Consider the following 12,902-nt stretch of genomic DNA (forward strand, 5'->3'; position numbering starts at 1 on the left):
CCAACTATTATAAGGGAAAATATATCTAAAATAAATTTTATAGTATTATTTACTTCTACAATCAAAATATACAAATTATCGTCAAATAACTACTACACAATATAATATCCAAATAGTAATAAACATAAAACTATATGATTAATTCCCTTTTATACTAAACTATTACACTATGTTATTTTTACATATTTCAAATTAAATGAACAATATATTTCAAAAAAAAATAATAAAACCCCGTGCTGTATAGCACGGGTCATGATCTAGTTATTTTATATTTTTCATCAACAATTACTAAAATCTGGAGCATTCAATTCATTTTCATCCCGGTTTGTCATACATATAGTATATTGTGTAATTGGTAGACGATGTGAATTTAGGTTTGGGTGTGATCTTTTTTACTGCAGATGTTTTGTATTAGATGCAGTTGTAGATTTAAAAATTGATGAAAGTTTAGTTTTCAAAAATTACTTAATAGATTTATAATGTAAAACTATATAGAAGAATAATAATGCAAAAAAAAAGTTGACAAGGGACGGTAGTGTCCGTACAATGACAACGTCATATATGCTAAAAGCTATCCGAGTCTCCGCCTCTGATTCTCTCTATGGCCTCAACCTCTCTCTCTTAGCCCCACAGAGTAAAAAAATGCTTTTGGTTGAAACTCGTTGATATTTTCCAATTAGGATTTAAATAATTTTTACAACAAGAGCTAACTAAACATACTTATATTTATAAGAAAAACTAATATTAAAGGTAGAAGCTAAACATGCTTAAGATACGAGTATCGAAAACAATAAAATGTTAATCTATTTATGCTTAGTCGTCAAAAATAATGCTCGTTGCAAACAGCGATGGGTTTTACATAATATTGGCCAAAATTTTAGTTATTAGTTTGCACCCCATACATAATTGATGTAGAATCACATCATCTTTATTTGAATTTTCTACGACCACCTTTTGTCTACTTTACATTGGAAATAGTAATGTTACATGCACCCGTTTCTACACCAACGTAATTAAAAATATATATTATGCATACGTATTCATGTTTTAGTAGATTAACACATTTGGTTTTTTAATCTAATTTTAGTGGGGTTGTTTGAATTTGATGTATATATATACGTGCGATCCTTTTCAAGTTTCTTTTTCTGCAAAGCAAAGTTGTTTGCATGGGATCTGCGTCTATCCATTTGCGTAATCTTTTAAAAATGTTTAGGCTGGCAATATCTGTAGAAGGAAAACAGAAAAATATATTTTAAGCCGTCGATTTTTTCATAAAATGATGTTACTAACCGGTATTCACTATATATATATTTAGAAAAAATTGTTTCTCATAAAAATAAAGTATGTATAAACAGAAAAGCCATAAATGAAGCTTAGGTTCATGCCATGCCCAGTTCACACCCTTTTAAATCGATCTAATCCATTAGCCCTAATCAATTTTTTTTTTTTTTTTTGCCCTTATATGATTCATGACGCAATCCTTTATTTGGTATGTTTCAAATTAGGTCAGACCTTAATATATAACAAACTGCATAATATTTACATATAAACATATAAAGCGAGATGATGCAACAATGTGGAAATTTAGAGAAGAAATTAAATGAAATCACGAAAAGTAGAATTGGGTGTTTTCTTGGTGGCTAAGAAGAGCAAAAGGATTGGTGAATGGTGAATCACATAATATGTCTTCTTTCTCATCCATCCTCACTTCTCAATGGAATGACCCATTTGCCCTTCTAATCATTTTTCTCCTTTCAAATTTAACAATGAACTAAATATATGTAATGCTAATGGAGTCTTCTTTAAGTAATGGTGGGATGCCTTTTGATTCTTTATGTGTCGCTCTCTTTGACCGGTTAATTAGATTATTTAATTAGTTCATGACTTTAATTTGCGGAATATCATTAACAAAAATATAATTTGCCAAAGTAGTAATAATAATTAATAAACCACTACTATTTCATACAAAAAAAAAACCACTATTGTATTCATTCATTTTCTAATCGTAGAACTTCGGAGGAGTAAGTCCGGACATAAACTTTATGGTATTTTTGCTAATTCCTGGTCGTAAATTCTGCGCATTTTTTGTTTCGATTATGATCCAAATTTTAAACTGATCAAAAATACTGATGGCATAGCAGTGTGGCAATCTCTTTGTTAACATATATATATATATATATATATATAACATTCCAACACAAATCCGATGACAATGAGTTAATGACATTTTATAATCTCTCTATAACCAGTAAAGTAGCTGATCAAAATTGGATTATATTCATGCATTTTTGTCCTTGTTTATATTCTTAGCTCGGAGAAATTAACGTTTGGTATCCAAATTATAATTGTAATGGTTTGTTTCTTGATAGCTCATATCAATTTTGTCAACAGCTTATATCACATTTTTAAATTCATTTAGATTGAAACCTTCTCACGTCAAATTTGCAGATATTTTCTTCATTTCATTTGTATATTCTTCATTTTCGGTTTGCCTCGGGCCCGCGTCGTAGTGCAACATGGCGACACAACCAAATCGTAGCAACTCTATTGGTAGACTCTTGTCCTAACTTAATTGTTTTGTATATTAATTAGAAACGTGTGCATGGTTTAATGACGTTCATCTTCGTTTAATTCATATATACATAATTATAATGATTGGGAGGAACATAAAATTTAAACGAAAGAGGACCCTCCACAAGAAGTCAGGAGATTATAATTTTTGGACACGAATATGAAAAGTGTTTTTTTTTTTTTATAAAGGAAAAAAAAGCATTCATCACATTCACAACGCATATATACACTTCACACTTGTGTTTCTTTTTTTAATTATAATTTGTGAAATTATTTTGGATAATGCACTGCAAAATCCGTAGGACCCAATCAGATTTCAAAATTTTGAGTTATGTGACTATGCCCACGAACTAATAGCATTTGGTAGCTTCTAAGAATACTTCATATTATTTGCATATATAAATTACCTATTTATTGTTTATAAAATTTTGGTTTATTTTTATCTCTATATAAGTAATTATACATTGTAACCTCTCTTTTTTTTTTTTTTGAGAATTCAATACAATTTTCTATAACATTTCTCGTGTTTTTACTCACATGAAAAATTTATCGAAATTAATAGCACTATTAACTCCATATTTGTTGCCTAAATACGAACCAGTTATTTTAACCTTTCATCTTTAAGAATTTCAAATATTTTTTTTTGTCGTAATTTAAACCTCATGTCCTACTTATATTTGGATTTGTTCATTTGATTGGAAAAACAGTTTGAACCTTATGTCCTACTATATATATATAATTATAAACACAGAAAAGTTAATAAAAAGAAAAGTGGCGAAAAAAGGATTCTCTCGCTCTCTATCTCTCATATCATTTAGATATGGACGTGTCGACAACGTACACATAACGAAAAATTCACATGTCCTTCTCTTTTCTTTTTATTTCGGGATTTATAAGTGTATCTACATTTCGACAAAAAAAAGTGTATCTACATATGGTCAAGACTTCAATCAAAAACGGTCCAAACTCCAAAACTGGAAAAAGAGGAAAGCAGAAGATCTAAATGTTGATTATTAATAGATATGGAAGAGAAAATCAAGAAATTTTAAAGCAATAAGATCTTCATGTTTCTCTCTTTCTTTCTTTTTTGAATTTTGCTCACCTTTTTTTTTTTTGACAGCCCATCCTCCAACCAAACACTATAATATTCTATATAGTCTCCGACCATTTACCTGTATCGAGTCCAAAGTTTCATGCAGCATTCTTGGAAATTACTTTTTCAAATTTCTTCAATATAGCTTTTGAATAAAATTTGTTTTTCAATATTTGATCATATGACAAAATAACATGGTTTTTCAAGTAATTCAAGATCAAATAAAAAGGCAAATTAAAGCAAATTGAATCACGGATATCAACTATTCACTTCGGTCAGTGATTATTACTTATATTCATGTTGAAAAATAGCACTAGCATAGAATCACCAAACATCGATGTGTTAAGTAACTTATTTTTTAGACTAGTTTTCTTTTACTTATAACAAAATAACCATACTCGAACAGTACCACAATTCACAAACAAGTTTTAGATGCTTTGATGCAACCTTTAAGTCAGATTTAAGATATGTATATATAACAATAATCATAATAATATTATGAACCGTTTAAGAACTATCTACATATATCAAATATCATACTAGTGATGAAAGTTACCCCACCAACAAACAAAAAAAGAAGAACTAACTTTTGGGGTTTAACATAAAAAAGAAACATACAGTTCTTCTCTTAGCCGTTCACTATCCTTTGTGGGCTGACAATGGAGTCTTCCCTCCTGCAGCAGCATGTCGCAGATTCTCTGCATAGAGTGTTTTACTATTAGTAAAAATTGCTTTAAAGTTTAAAACATTTACTTAAAATGTTTAGTCTTAAAGAAAAACACTTGCCTCGATGCCTCTCAAGTTCTTCATAGAGTTCTTCTTCCCATTTCCGACGTATCTCTGAAAAACTGAGGAAGAAGGATACATTAACGCTAAATAAAAAAATAAATCAATTTCAGGCTTTAAAAACGGTAACTTTAGCACGAGCTAACTCACCAACGGCTATTAGTTACTCCCTTCTTGGTCGACTCATTGACTTGAGTTGGTTCAGTTCCTGGCTGCATCACTCTGCTTGTGTTCAGTGTACGTTTGGAGCTTTTGAGCGGGCTAGGCATAGCATCACTGATTGCTGAGAGTCGTCTACTCGGAAGTCGTTTAGGTGACTTGCTTATAGTTGGTAGGTTTGGTAAATTGTAGCTATTGGTGTCTCCAAGTGCACCTTGTGGTGTTCCTGGTTTCATAGCATTGTGGAATTCTTCAAGCAGAGGGGTCTGCAACCTTTTCAAATCCTGAGCCTTGACAACAGACAAATCAACAAAAAACACAAGTGACCAAGATTCAGATATCAATCACAAAACCTCATTTTTGTAGCAGAATTGCATTTAAAAATTCCAGGTAGACCAGGCAAAGAAGAGCCACAGTTGCAGAGGAGATAATTATGACATTGGAGTATTGAAATTGGAAAGGGGTATAGTACACAAAGCATGAAAGCCAGAGTTCAACGTCACTATGTCCATGTTTTCAACATTAACCAAGTTTAAGATGTTTTCTTGCTTTAAAGTTCCAAAATTTCCTATTTACCAGGTCTTTTAAGTTCAAGTTTAGTAAATGAATCTGAGCACAATAGTAACTGATTTCACACCTATGTACTACAAAAAGGTCTTACCTTCTCATCCAAAAATGATTTTATTTTCAACTCTGTTGCTTTATAATCGTCCTCTGCAACGGAAGAGCCACCAGCAAATGTTAAGCTGGTTTCCTCATCACATGGAACCCCAGTTTTGAGTTCAGCAGCTTGGTAAGAAAGCAGGTTAGATTTGCTTTTCATCACTTCTGGGCTTTCATCAAACTTGCAAGACCAGTTATCCGTTGAATCACACATGGGATTAAAACTCTGTTGAAAGTCAAAAAGTTCCTTCCCTGTCAGTCTAACTGTAATCAACAGACATGTTTTAAAATCTGGAGGATAGATTTATCACCTTGTTTAAATCGGTGGATTGTGACAAAACGTTGTTTCTGACTGATTCAATGTTGCAGAGATCATCCATGTCGGTCTGACAAAGGTCATCAGAGTCTCCATCTCGCCAACCGAATCCTGAGTTATTTGACTTCTGTGGGTATATAATGGAACTCCTCAAGCTTCCCAGTTCACAGACATCCTTCAAGCCTGAACAGGTTGACCTCCTGATCAACGAATTTATTCTGGCACAATAGGGTAAGTAAAATAAGAATCAAGGGATCAATATCATGGATAGTAAGAAAACTAGAACTGCAAGAAAAAAAACTTACGAACTCCTAACATTCACTCCTTCTGTAGTTATTGGGTTCCCGCATTCCTGATATATTAGAAAGGAGGTCAGAAGGTTGAAGAACCAGAATAAAGTTTACTGCATAATATACTAACCGTAAGTAAATTACGGTAAGCTGAAAGAGATTCCTGGCGCTTTCCAGTGACAAACGGGTGCTGCAAATGTTAAGCAGCTGTCAGCACTAGGAGCAACAATAATAAATTAGTATTGTGCATTGAGAGTAAGGACCCTTTTCACAATTGTGAGAAATGGAGAAGATATGTGATTCACAACACCTGAATCAATTCGGTTGCAGAGAGTCTCAAGCTTGGTTCTCTGAAAGATAATTTCTCTTATAAATAGAACAGCAGATATAGATGCTATCTTGAAATAGAATGGTGGACATCGATCTTTACAGGAGCTATCTTTAGATAAAGAGAAAAACGAATTGGGAAAAAACTTAGACTTACTTGTGTAAGCATTTCAAAAGAAAGTCTTTAGCCTCTGGTGAGAGGTCTTCTGGAATTGGAGGATGAGCTTTTGTTCTACCAATATGAAGTACAGCAGCAAACTGGAAGAAACGCTTCTTAGTTATTATTAGGTTTCTAAAATAAAAGACGGCGTCATTTGCATCAACAATATTGGAAAGTGTCCTTCACCCAGTGGATCTCTTTACCTGCTGATACTGCTCGCTCCAGGGAGGCTTCCCTGTAGCCATCTCAATCACAGTGCACCCAACACTCCATATATCAGCAGAGCTTCAGATTTCAAGAAGAAGGTCAGAATGAAAGTTGCAATACAAAGGGGAATATAGATGAGAACCCATTCCCACTACCTAGAACATGTTTAATCTATCATCTCATGAAAAGATAAAAGCTAAAAGAAAGTAAGAGATGGGGGAGAAGAATATAACTAGTAGGGTATTCTAGAAATACTTACAAGCTATGACCAGTCTGTAGAATGACTTCAGGAGCCATCCAATAAGGCGTTCCCTTCATAGATTTGGCACCATTTACAGTAGCCTAGAAGCATAACAATCACAAAGTTTTAGAGTACTGAAGAGAGAGGCAACATATTGAAATATGATTGAAGAGAAAGAGAAGCACAATCATACTAGCTCTACAACTTTCTTGGAAGCACCAAAATCTGCGAGCCTGATGCACCCTTTGTTATCAACCAAAATATTTGCCCCCTAAGAGAATGTGACAAGAGTTATAGAGGAATTTTGAGCAACCACAAGCACATTCACATGCTGGAAAGAGGAAAAGTACCTTAATATCTCTATGCATAATCCCATTGTTGTGAAGATACTCCAAACCCAGCAACAGCTGCTTTGTGTACATTATTATCACCTATTCAAAAAGGTTAAGATACAATATTAATAGCCTGGAAAGCTCAAACACAAAGTTAAAGATATAGTCAAGACTTACTGGCTCAGGAAAAGATCCAAACTTCTCCAACAAAGATGATATTGATCCACCAGGAACAAACTCCATCAAAATGTTCAACGAATCACTCTCTCTTACAGTACCCAAGTATCTCTGAAAAAAAACAAGATAATAAGAAGAATGCATGCGGAACAGACATTAACCTTATGAGAAATAGCAGAATGGATTCGCCAACTCACAACAATGTTTGGATGTGAAAGATTCTTAAGAAGTTGTACTTCTTCCTCAAGCTCTCGGATGTGACCCTAAAACAAGGATTCAAGAGTATGAAAGACCAACAAATAGTTCCTCAAACACTTACGGAAACCAAAAATTGCTACCAAATTGGAAACAGATTTATCGAAAAATGCAAAATTTAAAAGATTGAGCATTAACTCACCTGAGTCTTCTCCTTTGAAGCACTGCTTGGAGCGATTAAAACCTATTATCCAAAAACAATCACGAATCAACAGAGGAAGTCATAAATCAATAGCAATTGAAGGTAACCAGAACTAAGAATTTCAAAATCAACCTGTTTAATTGCAAGAAGCTCGCCGGAATCGAGATTCATTCCCATGTAAACCCTCCCAAAAGCACCGCAACCGATTAATTCCCCTTTCCTCCACCGAATCGACGGCGCTTCTTCTTTTCTAGGAGCAGGAAGGCCTGGAGGCGGCTTAGTAAAGAGGCCTATACGAGAGCTACGGATACTAGAGTTAATCTTCCCGACGAATCCGCTAAGACCTCCGCCGCTACTACCATCGTCTCCGGCAAAAGACGACCGAAAAACCAAGGATCGGCGAACCGATCCGAGAATATCCTGCATTAGGTAAGCCGACGGTGAATGTGCAGAGAGATCAGTGAAGATTACTCATGGCTGCCTTCGGCTTCGTGGATTTAGGAAATTTCGAGGAGGGAAAGAGAAAACGCGATCTGTTTTCAAAATTAAAGGTTAGTTTTTGTGATTTTCGATTCTAAATATTTTACCAATTTATTAATGGGCCTTCTTATTGGGCTTTTCCGTTGGAGCGCATAAAGTACTTCGCACGTGTCAAATACCCAGGTTTTATGTCGGTCGTTGAATAATCTTGTTGTCGTCTTTCTCCACCTAGCTCACCGACAAAATATTAAAATACGTACAAGCATAAAACTAATAAGCCTCGCTCCATTAGGTCTAATAAAACAACAGAAATTCATATTTTAGAGTTTTGGTAACCGGGAAAATCAGGAATAATTTGAAAAACGATTATAATAACCATCTTTAACAAAATTTATTCTTGATAGTCTAAAGGAAAGAGAGTTTTGTGACAAACTCATGAAAACATTTGACATCTCAAAAGAGGAAGAAACCAAAGGAAAACATGAAAATGATCAAATAACTAACGAGACCAACACTAAAGGTGAAACCACTAGACTCCTGTTTTGTAGGTGTAGCTGTAGAATAGCTTCCTTCTGGTGTGTTGGTAGTGAGAACCACTACGATCCAATCATCTTCTTTACCAATACCAATCCCTGTAAACTTTGAATCGTTCAAACTCATTGAGTACTGCGACTTGGTGAAGTTTGTGAGGACGAGGCTTGATTCTAAACGAGGAACACATGCAGGCATAATCGAGCCGTCTCTAGTGTCAGAGACGTTTAAGTGGCATTTGGCTAGAATCTGAGGGTAGTTTGCGAACTGTGGCTCTGTTCCAGGTACTGTGGCTGAGCCAGTGTCGTTAGTGCAAGGTTTGTTTTTGAATTGGTCTGCGATTTCGTCAGCTAGACATTCTGCGTTTTCGTTCTTGCTCAAGGTTGTTAGATTCTGTGTTGTTCTGTAGCTGTTGATGCCTGTGAGAAGAATGTCCTCTTCATCTGCAACCCAAAAAAACTCTGATTCAAACTCTATATAATTTGCAGGAGCATATTCACAATCGCTAATTAAAGTAAACTCTTGTTCTTTATTTGTTATCAAGAGAAGGAAAGCAATTAATACACTTGAGAAACAATTAACCTTTTTGAAACATGTTTTAACTTTTTCAAGATTGAGATCTATGCAAGAACTTTTAAATGAAGTGAACAAATCCTAAGAGATTTCAGACCAGATCTAAAGATCCTGAATAAACACTTTCATTAGAGATGAAAAGAGAGTTTACTAGAACAAGAAAATAATGGAACAAAGAGACAAAGAGAGGAATTTACCGGTGTCGCTAAGAACGGGGCGATTGAGGAAGAGGAGGATGTAGAGAAAGAGAAGAAGTGGAAGCTTGTGAATCGCCATTGAAACAGGTTTCTAGAGTTCTCAAATGATATTTTTTTTGGTGATTGGCTTATATTTATTGATAAAGGAGAGTGAGAGAAATGGTTACTTAGCTTTTACTCTTAAAGAGTTATTTGATTCTGTTCTGCTTTTCTTGTCAGCTCGATTTTGACGTTGTGCCGACAATTTAAGGCATTTTTAACTAATTCGCTTGGTCCCCTCTCATCCTATACGGCATCGTTTCTAACATATGGAGAGGACAAGAACAAGCCAAAGCCATTGTGTACAAGAACTAGAACAAGAAGCCACTGCAAAAGGCAATTATTGAAACAAAAAAAAAAAAGGAAATTATTGACCAAGTTTTTCTTTCATGTTAAAGAGATCTTCAATTTGGATAAACCAATGTGATCCGATTTGGAAAACCGAAACAAAACGTAATTTTGTTTTAAAAACTTCATCATTTCCATATCACAAAATTAAAATGTTAAGGAAACCAAAAATGGTGAGGGGTACATCAGAATTTGAAAGCACAGAGAAATTAACTTGCAAAACAGAAAGCTGAAATTTGAAACTGAGAGAAGTTCTTGAAAACTCAATGACTAATTGATTTGTTATTACAAAACATCTACTGTAAGTACCAAGATGTGATCACAATACCACAAACCAAATCAAACGAAAAACAATTCAAGTGTCAAAAAGTCACTCACTCCATAACTGCGACTCCACCTACAGCTTTGATCTTTGCTATGATTTCATTAGCTTCTTCCTTTGTCACACCTTGTTTAAGAATAGCGGGGACTTTCTCCACAAGCTCTTTCGCCTCCTTCAGACCCAAACTCGTGAACGTTCTCACTTCTTTTATCACTTTGATCTTATCAGATGCATTAAACTTCTCCAACTTCACATCGAAAGCCGTCTTCTCCTTCTTCTCCTCAACTTTCCCAGCTCCAGTATCTTGTTTTGCACCAATGCCATCCGATGAAATCATCTGTTGTTTTGGAAGCCTCAGGTGTTCATTGAGTGCAGGACCAATCTGTTTCCGTTCTTCTGGAGATAATGCAGCTATACACTCAGCTAACTCCATGATTTTGTTTGAAGGCTGGGGTCTAGGACCATAGGGATCATAAACTGACGGGTATTTGTATTTCTTGGGTTTAGCTTTCGAGACAGAATCTTGCTGCAAGAAACGAACTTGCACAGACCAGATAACTTCCGGTTGACATTGGCGAGAACGAACGTTTCTGACAAGTGAAATAAGCTTCATGACTAAATTCCTCTGCTACCATACACAAACATCAACCCAAGATCATTTCATGTGACCACTGCAACAGTAAAAACTCTCCTGTGTAACAGAAAGACAATAACTTTAGCTTGCGAATTATTAAACATTGTTATTTGTTCAAAGCAAAGAGATCAAGATCTCAGAATAAGACTGATTATCAAGAAATTAGTACTTAAAGTCAATAATAATTTCAAAGGTTTCTTCTTTGCAGATCAAATGAACAAATCAAAATTTCAGTGAAGCAAAATGGTGAATAAGAAAGGATGATTCATCAGATCGATTTCAGCGTCAATAGAACTACGAGCCCCAAAATTAATTCTATGTATCAGATTCGATAGTCTAGAAGAAGAAGAAGCTGCTTACAATCTCTAAAACATAGCAAGTTCGCGAGTTATCACAGTTCCGAAATAAAAAAATGGGATCCATGAAGAGAGATATAGCTTACCTCCGGCGGCGGGAACGGCAAGCTTCGCCGGCTTTGAATTGTTGTTGATGATGCAGTAGTGAGAGACGGAGATGAGTGATAGGGTTTTGGGTAAAAAACATTCCTCTCTTTGGGTTCCAAATTACTTTTGTGTATGGGCTTAAAGCCCAATAAGGATCTCATCAACAAATTTTCCAAAAGTATTGCTATTTTTTTTTTTTTGACAGCAAAGTATTGCTATTTTTTATAGAGTGCAATTACTATTAATTACTCCCTCTGTTTCAAAATATAGGATATTTTGCCTTAAAAGCACAAAGTTTAATGAACTAATTAATTCTTTTAGTTTTTATATATTCAAGATAATTTGACCAATGATATGATTTACTACAGAATCTACATAGTCACAAAACTATACAAATTTAATTTTTTTGCATATAAACTTGAATTTTTTTTTCCAAAACATCTTATATTGTGAAACAAAATAAAATGGCTAAAACATCATATAATATGAAACAAAATAAAATGGCTAAAACATCATATAATATGAAACAGAGGGAATATCTTAATACAGCAGTTATATGATCAGTGATCACATTAGTGCTTGAACTAGATGACAATTTGATTTAGGGTGATTTGAGCTTAGGCCAACCTTTTTTGTTGACAATGGCGACAGGAAAAGTTCCTGACAAGTGGAATATTCCTCTGACTCGACTAATAAAAACATCAACTTTCATTTCATGTAACCAAAACATTACAAGAAATAAAAACAATAGATACAATAAAGAGAAAGAGATGAGTCAAGAGATAGGGTTTAGGGTGATTGATTTGTTCTACTATTATTACATAACATCTACTACGTACGTAGCTACTGTAGTCACAAGACAAAGTCAAATCAAACATACACAATTAGAAATAAAACAAAGTTAGTTGCTCATGATCACTCCATTGGCTCCATAAAGAGCAACTCCACCGGCAGCTTGGATCTTGGCAATGATTTCATTAGCTTCTTCCTTTTTGACATCTTCTTTAATGAGGGAGTAGGGGACGCTCTGCACACATTTTACCGATGATTGCAGACCCAACTCGGCCGGCCAAACTTTTGATCATTATGTAAAACTTTTGATCATTATGTAAATTTACTATCAAAACTAAAAAAAAAAAGCTTTCAAAAATCAAATTTAAAAATTTGAATTAAAAACATGAATACGAAACTACATAATGATGAAAAAACAAATTGGATTTGTAGAATCTCTAACGATCAAACGAATAACGGAATCCAAAATCCAGTTAGTTTTCATATATCGTTATGTAAATTTGGTATCAAAACAAAAAAAAAAAAACTTTTAAAAATTCTAATTTAAAAAACAAAAATCACTTTTAAAAATTGGAATTAAAAACTTGAATATTAAATCTACATAATGATGAGAAAACAAATTGAATTTGTGGAATCTCTAACGATCAAACGAATGACGGGATCCAAAATTCATATATCATTATGTAAATTTAGTATCAAAACTAAAAAAAAACTTTTAAAAATCCGAAAGAAAAACATAAATCACTCTTAAAAATTGGAATTAAACACATGGATACTAAATCTACATAATGATGAGAAACAAATTGAATTTGTAGATCACTAAC

The 12,902-nt window shown here is 34.1% G+C and overlaps 3 protein-coding genes across 3 annotated transcripts; all 3 read right to left on the reverse strand.

Moving 5' to 3' along the window:
* Positions 1–4,118: 4,118 nt before the first annotated feature.
* On the reverse strand, positions 4,119–8,293 carry LOC9318515 (mitogen-activated protein kinase kinase kinase 3). The gene is made up of 17 exons (XM_021031266.1): positions 7,852–8,293; positions 7,720–7,761; positions 7,520–7,585; positions 7,323–7,433; positions 7,164–7,244; positions 7,007–7,084; positions 6,832–6,914; positions 6,569–6,650; positions 6,363–6,463; positions 6,189–6,228; positions 6,009–6,068; positions 5,894–5,940; positions 5,584–5,806; positions 5,271–5,498; positions 4,601–4,899; positions 4,451–4,512; positions 4,119–4,362 (listed from the first exon to the last, which is right to left on the reverse strand). Exons 1-17 carry the CDS (start codon positions 8,143–8,145, stop codon positions 4,304–4,306), a joined length of 1,956 nt encoding a protein of 651 aa, XP_020886925.1. The 5' UTR covers positions 8,146–8,293; the 3' UTR covers positions 4,119–4,303.
* A 250-nt stretch (positions 8,294–8,543) lies between these two features.
* LOC9320619 (uncharacterized GPI-anchored protein At3g06035) lies at positions 8,544–9,686 on the reverse strand. Its single transcript, XM_002884507.2, has 2 exons — positions 9,501–9,686; positions 8,544–9,173 (listed from the first exon to the last, which is right to left on the reverse strand). Exons 1-2 carry the CDS (start codon positions 9,577–9,579, stop codon positions 8,653–8,655), a joined length of 600 nt encoding a protein of 199 aa, XP_002884553.1. The 5' UTR covers positions 9,580–9,686; the 3' UTR covers positions 8,544–8,652.
* Positions 9,687–10,101: 415 nt separating this feature from the next.
* Positions 10,102–11,426, reverse strand: LOC9320620 (50S ribosomal protein L7/L12). Its single transcript, XM_021031267.1, has 2 exons — positions 11,286–11,426; positions 10,102–10,900 (listed from the first exon to the last, which is right to left on the reverse strand). Exon 2 carries the CDS (start codon positions 10,820–10,822, stop codon positions 10,262–10,264), a length of 561 nt encoding a protein of 186 aa, XP_020886926.1. The 5' UTR covers positions 10,823–10,900; positions 11,286–11,426; the 3' UTR covers positions 10,102–10,261.
* Positions 11,427–12,902: the final 1,476 nt, after the last annotated feature.

Source organism: Arabidopsis lyrata (genome assembly GCF_000004255.2).
Source record: "Arabidopsis lyrata subsp. lyrata unplaced genomic scaffold ARALYscaffold_3, whole genome shotgun sequence".
Taxonomy (NCBI): domain Eukaryota; kingdom Viridiplantae; phylum Streptophyta; class Magnoliopsida; order Brassicales; family Brassicaceae; genus Arabidopsis; species Arabidopsis lyrata.